This window comes from Sabethes cyaneus, chromosome 3 (genome assembly GCF_943734655.1).
Source record: "Sabethes cyaneus chromosome 3, idSabCyanKW18_F2, whole genome shotgun sequence".
NCBI classification, from domain to species: Eukaryota; Metazoa; Arthropoda; class Insecta; order Diptera; family Culicidae; genus Sabethes; species Sabethes cyaneus.
Genome location: NC_071355.1, coordinates 77,130,502 through 77,151,157, shown reverse-complemented (window position 1 = coordinate 77,151,157; position 20,656 = coordinate 77,130,502). Strand labels below are relative to the sequence as shown.

At 38.7% G+C, this 20,656-nt stretch overlaps 3 protein-coding genes across 4 annotated transcripts in view; 2 read left to right on the top strand and 1 right to left on the bottom strand.

Annotated features, from left to right (window-relative positions):
• Positions 1-13,656, bottom strand: part of LOC128744231 (trichoplein keratin filament-binding protein) — a 76,030-nt gene extending 62,374 nt beyond the window's left edge. Inside the window, exon 1 of one of the 2 annotated variants that reach the window (XR_008412370.1) lies at positions 13,550-13,656. The gene's annotated coding sequence lies outside the window, so the exon portion shown is untranslated. The remainder of the gene's footprint in view (positions 1-13,549) is intronic. The other variant, XM_053841075.1, reaches the window with a different exon arrangement.
• On the top strand, positions 1,421-13,563 carry LOC128744229 (glutamic acid-rich protein). The gene is made up of 9 exons (XM_053841074.1): positions 1,421-2,378; positions 6,458-6,590; positions 10,774-10,863; positions 10,965-11,595; positions 12,160-12,198; positions 12,395-12,663; positions 12,735-12,945; positions 13,002-13,329; positions 13,407-13,563. Exons 1-8 carry the CDS (start codon positions 1,421-1,423, stop codon positions 13,197-13,199), a joined length of 2,529 nt encoding a protein of 842 aa, XP_053697049.1. The 3' UTR covers positions 13,200-13,329; positions 13,407-13,563.
• Positions 13,657-15,148: 1,492 nt separating the features above from the next.
• On the top strand, positions 15,149-17,073 carry LOC128743338 (solute carrier family 35 member G1). The gene is made up of 3 exons (XM_053839891.1): positions 15,149-15,334; positions 15,675-15,967; positions 16,033-17,073. Exons 2-3 carry the CDS (start codon positions 15,765-15,767, stop codon positions 16,871-16,873), a joined length of 1,044 nt encoding a protein of 347 aa, XP_053695866.1. The 5' UTR covers positions 15,149-15,334; positions 15,675-15,764; the 3' UTR covers positions 16,874-17,073.
• The last annotated feature ends 3,583 nt before the right edge of the window (positions 17,074-20,656 follow it).

The window sequence follows — 20,656 nt, the reverse complement described above, 5'->3', positions numbered from 1 at the left end:
CCTGGAGCATTAAATGAGCATTAATTGATGATCGTACTTAGGTAGCTCTATCTGCACCGGAAGTGCCATTTCCGAACTTTGTCCTGCTAACTTTATCTAAAGCTAGCAGTACATTTTCTTTTTTGCTCAATTTTTCATGGAAAATGACGTCCAAAGTTATCGAAGTTATGTTTTTCCTGGAGCATTAAATGAGCATTAAATGATGGTCGTACTTGGGTAGCTCTATCTGCACCGGAAGTACCATTTCCGAACTTTGTCCTGCTAACTTTATCTAAAGCTAGCAGTACATTTTCTTTTTTGCTCAATTTTTCATGGAAAATGACGTCCAAAGTTACCAAAGTTATGTTTTTCCTGGAGCATTAAATGAGCATTAATTGATGGTCGTACTTGGGTAGCTCTATCTGCACCGGAAGTGCCATTTCCGAACTTTGTCCTGCTAACTTTATCTAAAGCTAGCACTACATTTTCTTTTTTGCTCAATTTTTCATGGAAAATGACGTCCAAAGTTATCGAAGTTATGTTTTTCCTGGAGCATTAAATGAGCATTAAATGATGGTCGTACTTGGGCAGCTCTATCTGCACCGGAAGTGCCATTTCCGAACTTTGTCCTGCTAACTTTATCTAAAGCTAGCAGTGCATTTTCTTTTAAGCTCAATTTTTCATGGAAAGTGACGTCCAAAGTTACCAAAGTTATGTTTTTCCTGGAGCATTAAATGAGCATTAATTGATGGTCGTACTTGGGTAGCTCTATCTGCACCGGAAGTGCCATTTCCGAACTTTGTCCTGCTAACTTTATCTAAAGCTAGCAGTACATTTTCTTTTTTGCTCAATTTTTCATGGAAAATGACGTCCAAAGTTATCGAAGTTATGTTTTTCCTGGAGCATTAAATGAGCATTAAATGATGGTCGTACTTGGGTAGCTCTATCTGCACCGGAAGTGCCATTTCCGAACTTTGTCCTGCTAACTTTATCTAAAGCTAGCAGTGCATTGTTTTTTCCTATGAAACAATGGAGCATTAAATTCGTCATTAGGAGCATTAATTAGCATTAATTGAGCATCAATTAACTGAATGTTGCTACTAATGTTCTGCTAACTTTGTACTGCCAGCTTTAGGGACATTCGGCGTAGAGCTGCTCAGGATTGTTAACCGCTGAGCGATCAATCGTAGGTTTGAACTATATCCTCTCGTGCTGTTTGCTCGTAAAACAATTTTCCCACAGTGAACGCTTCACGGGCACGTAGCTATTTAGGTATTTAGGTGTAATCGCTGTTTTCGTAAATATACTTCGTTAATTCGTTTCCTGAAAAATGCTTGAAATTTTGTTTGACAGAGAAGTTGAAACAACCGAACTGGTGATTCAGTGATTGTACGGTGTTAACGCATAGTTGTTCTGCTGCAGCTTTGTAGTTAGTGATACCATGCCAGTCAATGGGAGCAATCGACCTCCTTGGCTGAAAGACAGACTAGAAACAGTGAATAAGAACGTTCCACCGGCGTGGGCAAGGAAAAATTCAACAGGTTCAACCTCCTCTGAGCCCCCGAAGGACTCCAAACCTGTTCCGAAAACTGCTACAACAGAAAGCAAAACGGCACCAATACCAAAGAAAGCGGCCCCAGCCACTGTCACTGCGGTGGCGAAGGAAAATGGGGAACCCGCAAAAGCTGCTAAACTACAATCGAAAGAAATCAAGGTCCCAATTGTGGTGCAACAGAAAAAGCCTGTTCCTCCACCTCTCGTTAAGCCAAATAAGCCAGAACCGTTGACCAAAACTACTACACCACAAATGACAGTACTTAGAGAAGCAGCTAAAGCTAAACCAACACCGAAAAAGGAACCATCCCCAGAATCAGAAGAGGAGGAGGAAGAGGAAGAAGAGGAGGAAGAAGAAGAAGAGGAAGAAGGCAGCACCGAATATGAGACAGAAACGGAAACCGAATCCGAGGAGGAAACACCTCCTCCTCCGCCACCGGTTAAAAAGCCCCCTCCAAAACGTGAGCCGTCTCCTCCGAAGCCAAAAATTCCGGTCCAATTGAAAAAAGTTACCAAGAGTCCGGAGAAAACCGACGATAGCAAGTCCTCTAAATCGGAAAAATCGTCATCGCCGGAACCAAAAACATTCATTAAACCTCCACTGAAAAAAGTGACTCGACAACCGTCTGAGCAGGTTAAGGAAAAGTCACCGTCACCGGAACCGAAGAATTTCCGTATACAATTGAGAAAGGTTCCATCAAATCTTAAGGCACCCCGGCTTAAGGAGAAACTGCCGGAAGTTCAGCTAAAAAGGGTGGAGAAACCGCTGCTGGAAGATGTGCCAAAGAAAGAGGAAGCCTATCCACACAAACCCTCGATGTTGAAATCGGAGAGCAGTAAAAGAAGTGAGTATTACCGGAATATTTGCTCTAGTATATTTAGTATACAGTACTTAATTATCCAGCTGTTTTGATAGCAAAACACGAGGTCTAACTATATTATTATTGCTCAACGGGTAAAGTAATAATTAATGTAAAAACAATTCGTACGCAGTTACACAATGCAGTTTTGCAGTTCAAAATGCAGCAGTGTCAAACCCTCGCAAGATATAATTTATAATCTTTCATGGCTCAAATGGTTTGTTTGTTACAAATTCCAATAAAGCATAAAATTGATGCTCATTTAAACTATATTTTACCATTTCCGGTTCTACTTATTTTTTCGACAATTTTACCCGTCAAAGTACTCGCAAAGAGGAAAAACTTTAACTTATTCAATCGCGGCACTCGTTATAAGACAATTTTTAATTTCAAAAAAATTGTCTTATATCGAATTAGGGTACGGGAAAGTATTTTCGGCATATTTCTAAATTCAACCTATTTTTTCTTTCTTTCGCCATTAAAGAATATCAAAACCATCTGTTCTTCCACTAAAACCTGGCATAAACCGAAAAAATAGATTCAATCGCTTAATGGCCTGAAAATTCCCTCCCGTACCCTACCTCCCAGTTGGCCTCGAGGTATGATGCCGGCCTAATCAGCCAGTCGTCGTATGTTCGAATCTCGGCTTGGAGAGGCTGTTAGAGTCAATAGGATGGTAGCAACTGGCCCTGCAATTGTCCTGTACTCTAACAGCTGGCTGCGAAGTCTGTCGTATAAAAACAGAAGGTCAAGTTTCGATAACGGAATGTAGCACCTAGGCTTTGCTTTACCCTACCTTTTTACCTTTATTATACTAAAACACAGATTTGGAAATGCTGCCCAGTTAACTTCAAGGTACGATGCTGGTCTAACAAGCTAGTCGTCGTATGTTCGAATCTCGGCTAGGCGGTGCTTGCTAGTTAGAGTCAAAAGGATCGTTGCACTGGCCCCGTAATTTTCCTGTACTCTAACAGCCGGCTGCGAAGTCTGTCGATAAAGAAGGGTAATGTCTAAAGACGGTATAAACCCATGGCTTTGCTTGCAGGTTTGGAAATTGGTCGAAAAACATGAAATTGATTCAAGGCTCGAGGGGTCGAGTCATATATACTAATCGACACTTATTTTCTATCGCCTGTTTCTCGGAGATGTCTGAATCAATTCATCGGCTATTATTTTTGTTTGAAAGGTATTATTGCCTAGTAGATCAGTATTGAATTGTTTCATGGTCCGACGTTTCGTTTAACAGTTATAAGCAGAAATGTGAAAACTATGTGACACGATTTTTTCCGGAACCACACAACCGATTTCAACGATCTTAGTATCAAATGAGACTTGATATCATGAAGTTTCCTAGGAAGTTTTATTGAAAATAAATAAGTGGTTTAAAAGCTATGCTTAAAACGTGTTTTGACTAGGTAATAATTATCACCTGTTTCTTCGAGATGGTTAAACCAATTTACGCGCTATTAGTCTTATTTGAAAGGTAACATACCCTCCTAGATCACTATTGAATTATTTTTTGATTGTACATGTAATATAAAAGTTATGAGCAATCGTTTTCAACAAATTAAAATGTGCAATAATATATAACGATTGTAGCCAAGATGATTTACCTAATTCCAATTATGTTAGCATCAAACGGACTTTTTAACACTGTGAATATATTTGCAAAATTTCGTAAGAATTGGTTTTACCTGTCAACAGTTATTTAATAAAAAATCGATGATTCAACTAAACTTAATTGATATGAATCAAATAGAATGGCATTACAAGAAATTATGCATAGTTCAATACTACCGAAAACCTATAAACTAGGCCATGTATACGTTAAAATTAATATTTTCTCTTATAGCTGACTTTTACTGATACCAACTCAAATAAAAAACAACTTGCTTATTCTTGCTCAGCAATTTCATGAAAAAAGGATGTATTACTATCACTTATTTTTCTTACAAAATAAAAATGAGTATTTACCTTATTCGCCAACCGGTTTCGGGTAGATGTTACCCATCATCGGGGCTAGGTCCAATCCTAGGGTTATATGCGGCACATGGTAATCATATGGAAATTTACTGTTAGTTATGTGCAGAATATTTTGAGTGTACTAAGAAGCTCCTAAAACTTCAGTAAATTTTTAGACGCAAAAAGCTTCGAAATAAGTCTTCTCAAGGCGTTTTTATCTCCTTTTATTCTCCAAAAAGATGTGATAAAACTGACTGCTTTCATTTAACAATTTGAAGCTCTACAATTCTAAAATTCGTTCTTTGACGTGGAATGCCTATTTCTTAGTTCCGTTGCAATTTACTTTTAAACGTATCGTGTTGGGTGTTGAATTAGTACCAGAAAATTGCACGAATTCATACATCACGCATAGCACACTAGATTACCGCGTGCGACGAACACAATCTGACACGTATAAAAGACAACAACAGCAAATATATACCTTGTCTGAAACACATAAAGTGAATGTAAATATTCTAAAATTGATGGTTTTCAATGAAAATTAGGTGTAAAAAAATTATCTTATATCGAGGTATCCCTGCCGTTTGTTTACACGTATCCAAGGCAACGTTCATGTATATGCACCTTTCTATAGATGACATTTTTGTTCCAGGCGTTCGTAAAAGTACATGTTTTTCTGGCAGTGGGTAAACATAATTAGTGTGTCAACAAGTTACACACTATAACAAGTTATATAATTTGACAAATAAAACAGTTAGAGCAAATGCTTCCATAAGATTTACACGGGAAAAACAAAACAAACTGTCAGCCTATTGTCGACAGGCCTTGTAATTAAACCATCGAAGTGATACCACTGGAGAGTTTCTTTGCTTCAAGAATTTTAAATTAATCACAGGTGTGGATTACACAACCGAATGAACCCTAACTATGCAATTTTTAGGTCCCACTTGCCCCGGGGTACCTTTTTTAAGTAATCTCAATAATTTTACCTCAAAAAGTGGATTTCTTTTATTGATTTTCTATTACATAGATGTGATTTATTTATATTACTCAGTTAAAAATCTTACTTGAACAGCTCACTCTTGAAACGAAATTTATCTGTACAACAAGGTTATAAGCTTTTCTCGATAAGCAACGCAAAATTAAACATTTAAAAAGGAATTCACAATCAACAGTATACATTGCCTGCGCTAATCACAGTTTCGGGTTCAATGATCTATCAGTCAACTGGCGGTGCGAGATAAAATAGTCAAAATACCCGATGCAAAGTTGCCACAGTTGCAATTCGCTAACCATGAAATTATGCTAATCGATTAGTGTGTATCCCCGACGAGTTCGCTCTGTCAATGCGGAATTTTGCGCGCTTGTATTGACACGGTGGGTATTGCATATATACTACTGGCTATTCGCAATGAACACCACCCATCGTAAGTTGTTTACCCTGTAAAGAATATCCGCGATCAATGTTGTCAATGAAGAGTCGTCAACCATCGACGATAAAGACGATCATCTTAAGTAATGGCAAGATGAAGGAACTTATTTATAGTATTACATAATTAGCATAATAGTATTGCATATTAGTATAAATATTCCCTAAAACTTTGAGAAAGGAACTCGATGAACAAAAAATCAGGTTGCGGATCTCTGCTGGTCTCCTTGATCTACAACTATGATATATGGCATATTACTGTGTGCCTTAAATATGCAAAAAGAGCCAAAATAAAATTCAATTTACAAATCAACTACCAGGTGGTTGACCGAGATCGCCGGTATTTTCAAGCGTGCGATATTGGCTGTTTGTAATGAGAAAGTGCATTAACTGATGAGGTTTTGCAATTAGTAAAAATTCGCGTTCTTTCTACCGTGATAAAATTAGACGAAATACTGATCTTGACATCGACACGGTATTTTAAAAAAGATTTATCATAAACTGTTTAAGCCATGATAGTTTTGTGAAATGCCACTTGTACTTTTGTGAAATGAACTTACTTTGTTAGAAATATTCTTTCGTATTTATATTGGTCTTAAGTTTAAAATAGTTTAAGTTATTGGAACGTCACCCGGCAACAGAAAAACTTTAACTTATCCTTTTTCCATTCCAGTACCACCGCCTCCGCCAATGCCGAAATCAAATATTCCCCCGCCACCGCCTCCACCACCTAAATTAGTACCACCACCGGATTTTAAAAAGGATGATATCTCGGTAAAGCAGAAGCAAGTAATAGAGAAACTCAAGTAAGTTAACGCTTTTATTTCTCCTAAATACTCGAACGAATATACAGGGTGTTCAATAAGTTCGAATACACTTTTAAAATATGAAAATACAAGATAATATTTTCTGAGTCAATTTTTATTGAAGCAGTCTTTATTGAGAATCTTTACGAAAGCACCCCCCCCCCCCTTTGTGCTTTATGGCGAGCTTGAAACGTTTCTCAAAAGAATCACACGCGGTACGCTCCTGGTCCATGGGCATCTCGTCCCAGATCTTGGAAATGAGCTTCTTAAATTGGTCCTTAGCGTTCACTTTATGTTCACTCTGCTTGGCCAGCATGTACGACCGTACTTAAAAGTCCAGGGGAGTAAGATCTGGGAGGCCACAAAGTCTTATCGAGAAAATCAGTCAAATTCTCCCGACACCACGCTTGGACGATATTCGTCGTGTGGGCCGGTGTGCCGTCCTGTTGAAAGACGTAATGATCTTTCCCGTAGAGGCCACGAAGTGCCAGGCGCCAGTACGCGGCGTTGATTTTCACGTTAATCTCGCTAAATACCAGTGGAAGCTTCTCACGCTTGTTTATGGTCCCCCAAACCATCACCGACGGGGCGCTCTGGAACCGTGGGATATTTATGTGGGACGGGGGGATGCTGGCCAACGTCGGTGCCCACAGCCGATCATTTTGGACATTGTGCGGCTGTTGCAAGATGAAGAGTTTCTCATCAGAAAACACGAACTCCTGACCAGCATGCCGCGAAAGTATCAGTTTTGCTCTGTCCAGCCTCTTCTTCGTTGTAGCCTCCGTTAACCAATGAACCTTGCGTTTCTTGTACAGCTTGCATCCCAGGTCCTTCGCCATGATGGTGTGGGCTGTCCCGATCGACACATCCAGGTCAACAGCGGTCTTCCGGATCGAGCGGTTCATTTTTCGACGAACCCGCTCCCTCACCACCTTGATGGCTGCTGGCATCCTCGCCACGGCGGCCGCCCGGCTCTAGCACGGTCCTTGACCGATCCCGTCTCCCGGTACCGTCGGATAGTGTTATAGATGAAATTCCGTTTCACCCCGTGGGATTTCAACCGCCGAAATATGTCGCCGGGTCGCTCACCTCTCGCAAACAACTTTACTATGACGTTGCGGTATTCCTTCATCGCGCGCGGTGAACAAATAACAAATGACATCAAGTCGACATTTTATATATATAAATTTGACCTATATATTGGCCTATATATAAGGCTAAAGCTGACACCAATACCAATACACAGAATGCACATGATGCGCACTTACACAACCATGAAAAGTTGTATTCGAACTTATTGAACACCCTATATACATACCTATTGTCCTATATAAGCATGATAAAGTACGTATATCTATCTATAATTAGGTTTGAAAAATCACGGTCAAAAAAATTGCTCGAATATAAAAATCAAACATTTCTACACTTCTTCGTTGATTCGCGAATAATAATTTTCGAGTTTTTGATGATTCAAAATTAATTCATAATTATTATAAAAATTTCAAAACAAACAAGGCCTATAGATTTTCTACTCTACATAAACGACTTTGCCACCAACGGTTGATTTCAACATGTTTTTGCAACCGAGATTCAAGATTCGAGTTTACGACTACTGGATCGCTAAACTACCATTAAAGATAGTGAGTGAGTTTATATCACGAATAGATTTTTTTGACCGTGGTAAAGTTGTGTAACGTTTCTGCAAGTTCACCTTTGTAAAATAGTAAAATTTCCGTATATCAAACTTAACAGTTGAACTAAGGGCAAACTTCCAATAAATATAAAAATTTAAAATATATAGATATCTCAGAGTGCTTCAACCCAAGTAACATTTTTGTTGTGTAACAGCTTATTAAACTATTGTACAGCCAATTCTCATAGAACAAGCGTTTGATAAGCTATTATACATCAAATGTTACTTGGGAAGTTTTCTGACATAGGGGAACAAATTAAAAAACCAAATACCTACTATCAGCCTTGTGAGAAAACGTTCAATCAGAAACCAGCTTTCATTCAGGGATGGTTCGAGCAGTTTGACTCAATTTTGATTCATTTGACAGCAGCGTCTCAGCCGAGCAAAATTTGACAAAGTATATATGAAACATTTAAAATATAACCTCCACTAGTCATTATCTAAAATTTTTCTAAATAAAGTTTTACTGTTTCTTTTGTATTTCCAATGCTTCAATGCTATAACGATTAATTGTTACAGTGATATCCCAGCAAAATGCGGGATAGATAAATGACAGTAGATAAAAAAAATATTCGCAGCGATGAAAATACCTAGCTTATACGAAAAAATAGCTACTTAATGAATATTTTCCCATTGTATTGATCACGAAAAACGCAACCGATTGTTATTTTCTTCAGTCTATAACTTTTTACTTAAATTTTACGCAGTATTTTCTTCAGTCTATAACTTTTTACTTAAATTTTACGCAGTATTTTCTTCAGTCTATAACTTTTTACTTAAATTTTACGCAGTATTTTCTTCAGTCTACAACTTTTTACTTAAATTTTACGCATTATCAATAGACCAAACACAATTACTAATATCCCAGGATAATATCCCCGGAACAAATTAGAAATAACAAGAAAGATTCTTTTCGCAATCTGATATACGAAGGCGTCAACTCAATATTGGGCTGATCCCTCAGAATGCCTTGCACGTCAACTACCATAGTGACCACATCAGGGTTTTTACACTCGACAAGAGTGCGTTGCAGCTTGGTCTTGACCTGGCCTGCCTCACTTAGGGAGGCATGCTCTCCAGAACATTTTGCCCGCTTGGGTTCTTAGAGTCTTCATTACGTTAGCCCCGAGCTCTTCTGGCGCGGAGTCCGCCTTACCTTGTGAGGTAAAGATAAGGTAAGAGGGAAGCATATGACAGCTTGTCTGTCAGCTTAGCATCATCGCATCGACCTTTTTGTTGACCTTCTTCGACTCCCGATTTTGGTGGCCGCGACCTCTTTTGGCTTCCCGCCGAGGTTTTTTTCGCCATCTTACTGGCTGAGGCGTGGTTGGTCTGAGCCTCCGCCACTTGCCACTGTCTTCTCCGGTGTTTCATTTTTCCCCTTAGCAATGACGGGTGCGAGTACCTACAACCTTAGCAAGAGCTTTGGCAACCTCATACCGTTTTGACAGCTCCTGCCTTTGCACCTCCGCAGCTATGATGGTAGAGTATAAGCTCACCTTTAGCTGTTTTATGTCCAAATGAACATTGGACCTCGAGATAATAAATGAATACAACTCATCCACAAACCCCTTTTCCAGCTTGCAATTAGCTGATTGGGGCACTACCTCGCTTCGAGAGGCTCCGCTGGCAATACTCCCTCACCTTTTTGTTGCTTCTTACTACTTTTGTCGTCCACCTTTTTGGCAGATTTTTGGAAATGTTATTTTCCAAGGGGATTCCTTTTTAGATTACGCCCCCAGTTTCGAGGGAATTTCAATGGTCTGTGATTCTAGCACCGAACGCGCTACTTTGCCATTTTACCAAAAAAGTCCTGTTTGCCAACATTTACTCTCTCGCTCAATTTCAAACTTTCTACATTAAGTTCAACGAAGTAATTCATTTTGAGTAGCTATATCCGCTTGTAATATGTAGTCGCTTTTACGATCCCGTGGTTATCTGTGCAGTCAGGCTATGCGAGGGTTGTACAACTTTCCTTCATTGAGATAGCTGGTACCACGCGAGGTTATGGATAGGAGTTGCCTGATAAGAGGCTGCGATCCGCTGTGGGGTCTACTTTAGGCGAACAGATACACAAGGCACATACGGCTCGCATTATCCAGCTATTTACTAACCGGGCAATAAAGCTCATCTATATGCCTTTTTCGAACGGTCGATGACTTTTTATATAAATAGTAGTAAATATGTATATAACATGGACGAAAAAAAATTAGCATGTACATATTATGGTATGAAAATGTAATTTATGATGAGAAATTTTTAAACTAGATCTTGCATGTTAGTTATCGTTAAAATTGAAGCAGAAAGCATGTAGGTAATAATTCAGGGTTTTAAGAGATAATCCACGAGTCGTACCAAGTATTATTAAAATATGAGCTTATTCTATTGAATTTCTTTCTTCCTTTTAAGTAGATCCCGTGATTGTTTGGATGACCTATCATTAACTAATCTAACCACACTACTAATGCTCAATACCTGTTTCGGTTGCAGAAAACGGCCACGCAAACGACCGGACTGGTCCGACATGATGAAAGAAGTGGAACAGGGTAAAAAACTGCGTCACGTTGAATGCAATGATAGGTATTGTCGATGTTGCTTTATGGTTACTGTTGTGTCGCTCGTTTCTGTCCTGTACACTAACATTCGTTTCGTACTAACATTGGCCCACTCTATTGTTGCAGATCAAAACCAATCATTCACTCAAAGTCTATAACTAAAGTGAAAGATCAGTTCATCTTCGAGACCGAAACGGCAACGGCTCACAATGTTTTGCTGAAGGAGATTCAATCTGGCATACGACTGAAACCAACCAAATGCAACGACCGTAGTAAACCTAATTTGGAAGGCTTAAGAAAGTTCCGTCGACAGATGACTTTAGAGGAACAGTTAGCTAAATCTGAATCTAGAGCTAATCTGGAGGCGCCACCCGTGGAGGAAGACGAGGTTGATGAAATGGATGACATAGACAAAGTCCGTGATGATCTGCAAAGCACTAAACAATTGTTGGCGATGGAATTGCGCAACAACGAAGCGCTGGAACGTGAGAATAAGCGTCTCTTGCAAAGGGTGCAGAATCTGGAAGCTGAGCTATCGCGCGAACGTTGGAATCCTCTGAGTGGGGAAGAAAAGAGCACGATCAGTGGGCCTGATGCTGATCTTATAAAATCACTGAAGGGTGAAGCCCTGGAGGCCCAACAGCAATCTAAGCAGCTGGAACAGAAGTATCAGACAGTGGCGAAGGAATTGGATACGGCGTACAAAAGCAATGAGGAACAAAAACGTAAAATCGCTGATTTAGAGAAAAAACTGCAAGTGAGTATTAATCGAAGGTATTCCAATGTTTCCCTCACTCAGCGTTACGATTAATTGGTCAGTTTTAAACTACTATGGATAAATATTTCACAATAGGTCGTATGAATAAAACAGTTTGCTTTGCTTTTCTCGTGTAAATCTTATGGGAGAGTTTGCTCTAACTCTTTTATTCATACGGCCTAATATGCCGGAAGAAAACACTCTAGATTTATTAGGCTGTTATGTACCACAAAAGACTTTTTACTATCAGCAGACAACACGATTTATTCCATCATTTATCGTTTAACACTAGTTTAAATTTAATCGACAATTATTCAAATTTTTATTGACAAGACAGATTGAGTTCGAAAATCCTAAAATTATCCTCACCAGGAGTAAGTCCTTATTTTCGTATTCACATTACAAACATGTTGTTCATCAACCTCATAACCGCGAAAATGTTTAGTTTATAGCAAGAAACGTGGAACAATGTGGTAAAGCTATCCTGAACATTTAGCAAATACGAAAATGACTATCACATTAATTCTAATTACTTTTTTTAAAATCCTTGCAATACAAATGCAGTGCTTAACGGATGATGACTACCTTTTGAATGAACATCAGGTAAAGTACAGACTTCCATGGGTTTAGGCTTGTTAGATTAGTGCCGTAACCGATCTGCCCGATACTGAAATCTGTACAAAAGCAGACTAGTACGTAGCATTTGATGTAGTGATGTCAATGTAGATTTCTCCCTAGAGATATTCTGTTTATAAAATATGAAAATCTAACGTTCATGCTTTACGGTTTATTTAAACAGGGTATAACAGATGGTGGAATCAATGCGGCTAGACGCATTAGTGAAGCGGCGCAGAAGGAAAGCTCGCCTGAACTGCCCGCTGACGAAGAGGAAGATGAAGAAGAAGAGGAAGATGAGGAAAAGAAAGCCGAAAAGGCGGCCAAGCGACTGAATCGGGAAGTAAATATGCTCTCGGCTCGACTGATACGATTGAAGGAAAAGGAAGAGGAGAAACACGCTGAACGGCAGGCCTTGAAATATGCCATGAAAACTAACCAGTATGCCCTTAAGTAAGTTAAAATGTCCCGTCATCTTTAATAATTTGACTTTTAACATTCAACTTCATAATTGGTCTTTCCAGAAACGAACGCAAAAAATATAAGAAATTGCAGAAGGAAGTAGATAAGATGGCAGCAATGATGAAAATGGAAGAAGACGATGAGGATACAGAAGAAGTGAAAGAGCCACCACCAGAAGAACCGGAAGAGGAAGAAGAAGAGGAGGAAACTGAAGAGGAGAGTGAATCGGAATCCGAGTCCGAAAGTGATAGTGAGAGCGCGAATGAAGCCGATGTATTTTTGCAATCTATTGGTTTGTGGTTTGTATTGTTAAAGTCGATTTATTTTAGGATGCACCCGACGAGAAAAAGAAAGTGAATCTTGAACCAAGGGTAAAGCGACATGAGGGTCGATTGGCTTCACTGAAGAAGGGCAACTACTTGCTACAGGCCAACGTAGATCGGATCAAGGATGAAATCAACAAAACACGGGAAATGTGCTGTACACTCCAGGCGGATCTGGATTCAGTCATTGCCGATCTAGGATAACAATGACTATTTAGCAAAAATAATTTAATTATTTGATTTCTTATATTTAGCCACCATTGATCGCTCTGGACTAGAAATGCTAATCACTTCACAGGACAAAACCCAATAGCGCAAGATGTTACATCCATTCGTAAGCATCACATATAATTGAATATTCATCCAAATGTAGAGAACTATCACACAATTAATATAGTATGACATTTACAGACACAACACTTTATCACATAAAACACTATACTTTATACAAAAAAAACTGGTAAACGGAACAAACGAAGCCGGTCTTTGGTGCACGAGAATAAGTATTTAATTTACTGTATTTTTGCAAGTCGAAATAAAAGAAGGAATCTTACCTGAATTAAAAACTGAATACACCAATTAAACTATTTTTCTGTTCACTTTTCGAAAAGCTTCCGAAAACTAATAAAACCCACCGAAACGTAACACAAATCTAACAGAATCTTTTGAATACGAACGAGCGGAAAAATATATAGAAACACAGTTTGTTTTGATAATATAAACAACGAACCACACGGGCATAAAGAAACAAGCTAAAACGTCATATTCCAAATAACGAGCCAATGCAGCAAAAATATTTGATGGGCGGTCTAGAGTGACTATATACAGAGTGGCGCCAAGTCATCCCAAATGTATGCAATGCGGTTTATCCTAGGTTTTTCTTTCTCTTTCCTGCATACGCGTTGGATAGGTTGTCTGCTCGATTGGAATGACACTGACAGATAATTATCATTCCAATTTTGACATTGTCGCCACTCTGTATATAGTCACTCTAGGGCGGTCATCTTAAGCTGGACGTCAGAAGTTCAGAACCCGTCAATGGCAACGTAACGGAGCGGAGCGAGTGGGAACGCCCATGGGAACGCCGGTGCGGTGACATTTTTACGAACTGACAACGTATTGCGTTTATAACCGCTGAGACGAACCCAAGTAGCTGGTAGGCAGCCATGTTTTCGATGCCAACATGTTAGCGTTAGCGTAAACGAGAAATCATATATATTCGCCACTCTTCACGCAAGTTAGCTTTTCAGCTTTCAGTGGGGCCCACGACTCCTTAGCCCGCCTGATGTTAGCTCTCGTCAACGCAAAGCACATGAGATAAAGGTAAGGTGCCAGTTAGCTGGACGAACCAGCCTATGGCTGAAAGTCTCGTTAATAAAGAAAATTATTATCATTACATTTATAACCTTGCGTTATGGTCAAGTACCAGCACAAGAAACGCAATATCAATATCAGCAAATTAATGTGTTTCTTCGTGACTCAATTAACAAATTTAGGCGATCGCTGTATAGTGTCTTCAGTATGTCGCAGTTTTATTGCACTTCTGTGCTGTCGCACTTTCAAACTGCCGAGTCCCGTTTAGTGAGAAGTGCGGTTGAGCGAAATCGTGTGCGAGATTCGACTGTGATAATCGTGTAAATCGGGGTAGTCTAAATAGGGGCAAATGTCGCAATATTTGGGAGATTATTTGAGAATAAACCTTTGCACGGTGCCTAACCTCAACTCTGGTTTGACGTTTTTGTGTGTTTTGTTTTGATTCCCTTTGTAACCTAATTTTATTGCTAGTGGGTTTATTACTTGTAATTGATACCACTTGTTTGCGGAAACCGGAAATACCCGACTTTTCCGAAGCAGGAAAATGATAACAGTTCTGTACAACATATATTTTTGCCCTTTTTGCAATTTTTTGCTTCTGAGTCTTACGAATGAGTAATCAAAACAACCCCCACAACACTGTCAAACCTGGGAGGAAAAAAAAACGCACTGACATCTGCGTGCAATGCTTTATGCATAACTTTCTCTTGCCTGTGTATTTACTCTCATTGATCACTGACCTTTCGTTACGTTGCCATTGATGAATATTGACGCTTAATCTGTATCAAGCTTTATGCAGTCGTCAAATGTGGAAAATCCGGAAAATCAGGATTGAATTGAGCAAGCAAAATTTGGAAAATCCTTCAGATTTATCTCTCAAAGTAAAGATTTTCAAATTCTTTTTACTACTCAAATAAGTGTTATTGTAGATAAGTTGTATGATTGATTTTAAACCCCAACGTTTAAGAAAATTCATCCATCGCTAAACAATTGCACCAAACGGAACAGATGCCTCCCAAGAGAGGGTGAGTATTGAGCTGCAGTAGAGCAGCCTTAAATATTTTTGACGATTTGTTTTATCATTGTAAATGTAATTATACTCCTTAACGAACAATAAATTCATAAAGAGATATGAATTTCATTTGAAAGAAGCTTGACGAAATGTATTGTTAATTGAATTATATCCTGTTTCAATACCGCCACCCACCACCCATTACAATGAAAATTCAAACAAGAGAATATACATAAAAACTTTGAAATGACATAAAAGTTAAATTTTAATCTGTTTAAATTATTTTTCAAATGTCAAATATAATGATTATTTGTCTGATTTATGTTTTTCGTACCGGATTTGCCGTTTTCCAGCACGTGTATAAAAATATGTTAGCCAGCATTTGACGCCGTGCGGAGGGAAAGCTTTCGAATCATTTGGATTCCAGCAACCGAGGACCAACAATGCCAGAGCACTTGGAATTGCAGCAATTGGTGGGAGGCGTTCTTCAGAGCAGTGTAAGGCGTCAAACATTTCCTTGGGCCAGATGTTCTTGTCCTTACTTGGGTATCATCCTAGCTACCATTTCGTCACTATTCTTTTCATTATGCTCTGTTATTGTGAAAGGATTGGTTGATATTAACCCAATTGAATTAGCAACGTTTAGGTTAGTAATTACATACCAAATAATTGATTAAGGAAAAGTAGATTAACGGAAACGACTCTTTGCAGATTCATTGGTGTGTTGCTGCCGTCGATCCCCATAGCTATATACAAGGAAGAATGCTTTTTCCCTAAGGGAAAGCGTATTATATTAGTGCTACGATGTTTCGTCGGAACAACTGGTTTGATGCTGAGCTTCTATGCATTCAGACATATGCCGCTAGCAGACGCTTCGGTAATTATATTTTCCACTCCAGTTTTCGTGGCCATATTTGCGCGCTTATTTTTGCGGGAAAGCTGCGGGATGTTTAATGTCCTTACCATATTTCTAACTCTGATTGGAGTTGTATTGATTACGCGGCCTCCATTTCTTTTTGGAGATATAGGGACACAAAGTCTAGCCGACGAGCAGATCATGGAAACAAACTACGATGTGTGGGGTCCTGTTGCAGCTCTTTCATCCACGTTGTTTGGTGCCAACGCTTATGTACTTCTGCGTGCTCTTAAGGGATTACATTTTTCTGTCATCATGACCAACTTTGGTGCATTTGCTCTCATCTATACGCTCATTGTTTGCTATTATTTGGGAGCGCTATGTTGGCCACTATGTGGAACCGATCGGCTGCTCGTAATAGCCTTGGCACTGTTCAGCTTTGGGGGGCAAATTCTGCTGACTCTTGCACTGCAATATGAACAGGCCGGGCCTGTCGCCATCGCACGATCAGCTGACATAGTGTTTGCCTTTATTTGGCAAATCATGTTTTTCAGGGAAGCCCCAAATGTGTATTCTGTGTTGGGGGCACTTTTAGTGGTTAGTTCCGTTGTGTTGTCTGGAATGCGTAAATGGGCACTCGCACTGCCAAGAGATTCGGATCTGAGGAAACGGTTAAAATGTTTCATTTCCGAGTAGTACTCATAGCTTACGGTTATTTTCTATTTTAGCTCTACAATAGCTTTTATGAGTTCGACAAAAAATGCACTCATTGAAGAAGTTTGCCGAAGAGTTTGCCAATATTTCGATTAAAATTATCTCAAACGTGGAAAAAAGTTGAAGGTTGAATGTAGGGAAATTTTATGAAGTATGGTTACGCGTAGAACACAGGAAGTGAGACGCAGAAAAATATTTTATTCACAATTGCGAAATTTTAATTTCTTTTGATGGTGAATGACCAATTGGTTAAAACCACATTAAATAATAATAAAAAATAATTTCTTTTAAAAGGCACGATACAGTTTGTTGGTCTTTTTGCCTTTATTTTGTAAAATCTAGTACTTTTTGATAGCATGTCGAAATCCAAACAAAACAAAAATCCTCTTAAATCATTTTATTCGCTAACCTGCCATACCTGTCTCTGTGAAATCATGCTCTAGAAGGCTCGCAGATCCTGTATTCTACGCGTAATTGCAGATATAAATTCTGCGATTGAGTTGTTCAAGTTGATCTCAAAATAGTTTGTAGGTATAACCATCTTACCATGACCAAAGCATCTTTTATCTAATAATGTAAATTTGAAGTAAACCTCTCATATTGTGGCTGATCTGCTAACTTTATAGTCATGGATTATGAAACTAAGATTATCATACTACACCTAGCTGTCTTGTTTGTGTAGGACTAAAGCACAAGGCTATCGTTTTATATCGAAATTATTTTAGATAGAATTTCACATGAATACTCAATCTGTGCCATTTTGATCCTATTGAAATTAGTATTAAAACCTACTCGCTTAGTTATGTACATGAAAGAAAGAACTAGACAAAGGAAGGCTGAACGCTGTCCAAGGAATTAATCTAACAGTTAATACGATACTACAGATGTGTAAAAAAAGAACCGTTACAGCAAGGATCAGCTTCGCTACTAACAGTATCAGTTAGAGCTTAAAGTTTATTCGTAATTGGCGATTACTTACGTGCCATAGCGTACCACAACAGCACAATGTTACCGAAGCACTGTACGGTGCAATACCTTACGTTACTAAATTGTGATTATTGTTCTGCTCCTAAGTAACACTGGTCCACAAAACCTGAAACCCGCATTTTATCCAATTTACTATTAGTGTAAAAGAACAGTCAGGCTCACAAAATGTTTTCATCGGAACTTTTACAATTGGACAATTATTATAAATTATAAATTGAGAATTCCGTAATAATAATTTACCCATAATTTTTTCATAAACTTCTATTTAAATTGAGTTACAACTTAAAGACCATTTATCAAGTCTACTCAACTCTATTATGAAAAAGAAAACATTTTCTAGAGCCTATTGTCTTTTTCGGGTAAATTTGATGAGATCAAATGATAAAATAAATGTGACCACCAGTGTAATTATAGACGTGTTTAGTTTAAATAATGTTGCTTTTTTTTGTTAACAAGCAATCGTTGTGTGGTAATCAAAAGTGATATACTAAAGTCTAGTCAAGTCTCAATAAAACAAAAATCGCTAGAACGAAGAAATGGAAAATGTTTATGCTAAATCGGGAGATGTATAAGCTGTAATAAAAGCTATCAGATATTAAAATGACACCTATTGAATCATTGATCATAATGAAGGTTCTATTGTATATTAGAAAACATGAGAAAATCTAATTTTTGGAACTATTTTGAAACAAGAAACAAATGACTTCCTGCATACTTCATACTTCAACCCTCAAAGATGGATATGACGTGTATGTAAAGCCGTGATTGTCCTGAAGAATTCTCAGGATAAAAAAGCGCCAGAAGGAGGACAGGAATAGTAAGGGATTAGAATAATTATTTCGGGCTACTGACACGAGCAAGTTCTATGAGAAATCGGACCAACCTCGTAAAGGCTAGACACCGAAACCTGCCATGTGTAGAAACGAGGAGAGCAAATCGGTCACAAACGAGCGCAAGGTGTTTAATAGTCCTTCAGAGTGGCGATATAACAACAAGATGCAAAACGGAAATCAATCTGAGCGTCCCCGCGAACGATAGTGGCATTGCGGCGCACGATCTCCAAGAAATTCGACGTGCAATCGAGCAGCAGAAGAATATTAGAACAACCGGAAAAGCTGCTCCTATTGTTATCAATATGGCCAACTATCATATTCGGAATTTGAGAGAAGGAGTAATCAGATGGAAAAAGTGGATTCTAATATTTACAAAAAAGCGATCGGCTTGATTGCTATAATTACCGCGACATTATGTTACGCCGCACCCTGGGATGAAACCCAAATCTAGGCGGACAAAAGTAACTACGCTAAAACCGTTAGTCCTAGGTATATAGTATGTTCGGAGTAAATTTGTTATTTTAACATCCGCATTTTTGGTGCATATGACATTAGGGTGACCATCATAGTAAGCGAGTGCAAAATATAAACTTTTTTATGGCTTAAATTAGCTGAATAAAATGTTCAGCAAAGTTAAAGAACATTAAATTTCAAGTAACTTTGCTAAAGAAATAAAAGTTCTATCTCTTACGGTTGATGGGCTGGAGCTATTTGAAGTTTTTTTGTCGGGGTCGACCTAAAAAATTCGTGTTTTCTTTATATCTTCTTTTGTGCTTATTTCTCACAAATCATGCCTTCTGAGCACTTTCACACACATGGAAAACCCATATTTTGTTTGAAGGAATCAAGTTGCTATCTGCTTCGGTTCTCAATTTAAAGGCATTTTTTGTGAAAAAAATGGTTTTTCAAATGTCAATAACGTAAAAACTGCTCAAAAGCAGTAAATCAAATTTTGTATAAATGATTAGTAATATATTGGCCTCCGAAATTGATTGAGATCACATCGGTCAGGTTGGCCCTTTTTTGTTAGACCGTTTTGAATGTTGAAGTAAAAATTACCGGTTTACTTACCAAAATCACAATTTTTATGTAAATAGAATGGATTAAAAAAGCGAAAAAAAACTTTACTTTGAACATACTACATACCTAGGACTAACGGTTTTAGCGTTGCACGAAGCAATCCAGCGGATCATTGTCTTTTGTCCATCCAGATTTGGGTTTCATCTCTCATCTGCTCTCATCTGGGTTTCATCTGCTACATGACACTTTCCCATATTTCGTTACGTCGTCTGTCTCCAACAGCAAGATATTTCGTAGGAAGGTATCACGCAGGCTTTCTGGGGAGCCGCAGCAGCAGCACTAGGCAATACCAAGCAAGGATCATATTTTCACACTTAAAAAAATCCCTCTGAAATGTAGGAGATATAACGTGTCCACACATCACATTTTCGTCGATTTCAGGGCAGCATACGAAACAGTCGATCGAGTACGTAATGCACGAGTACGGATTTATGGATAAGCTAAAGGGGTATATAAATGCTACCCTAGATTGAGTCAAGTATCAAGTATATGCGTATTTTGCACTTTTGATTCCCTTCGAATTGTGCTGACGGTTGCGGCAAGGGCATGGACTGTCTTATATGTTAGACCAATTAGACCTACAATCCTCCATTTTCCATTTTCCTATTATGTATCGATAGCAGAATTTTACGCCGAGTACTGGTCGATCAGCTTCCTTTAGTATCCATGATTCATGTCCGTAAAGATCCACCGGGAAGATTAGTATTCTGTAGAGCGCCAATTTTGTGCGAATTTACAGCCTACGGGATTTCAGCTTTCTACGTAATTCGTAGAAAGCCCGGTACGAGGCTGCAATTCGTCGTTTTACTTCGCGGCTTACATCGTTCTGACGTGTCACCAGCGTGCCAAGGTATACATATTCCTG

Bases quoted from the DNA above. Each gene is read 5' to 3' on its own strand.
- LOC128744229 (XM_053841074.1), top strand. From the start codon at position 1,421: ATGCCAGTCAATGGGAGCAATCGACCTCCTTGGCTGAAAGACAGACTA. The intron at 6,591-10,773 runs GTAAGTTAACGC...TTTCGGTTGCAG, and splicing joins CAAGTAATAGAGAAACTCAA to AAAACGGCCACGCAAACGAC. The intron at 12,199-12,394 runs GTAAAGTACAGA...TTATTTAAACAG, and splicing joins ACCTTTTGAATGAACATCAG to GGTATAACAGATGGTGGAAT.
- LOC128743338 (XM_053839891.1), top strand. From the start codon at position 15,765: ATGCCAGAGCACTTGGAATTGCAGCAATTGGTGGGAGGCGTTCTTCAG. The intron at 15,968-16,032 runs GTTAGTAATTAC...GACTCTTTGCAG, and splicing joins ATTGAATTAGCAACGTTTAG to ATTCATTGGTGTGTTGCTGC.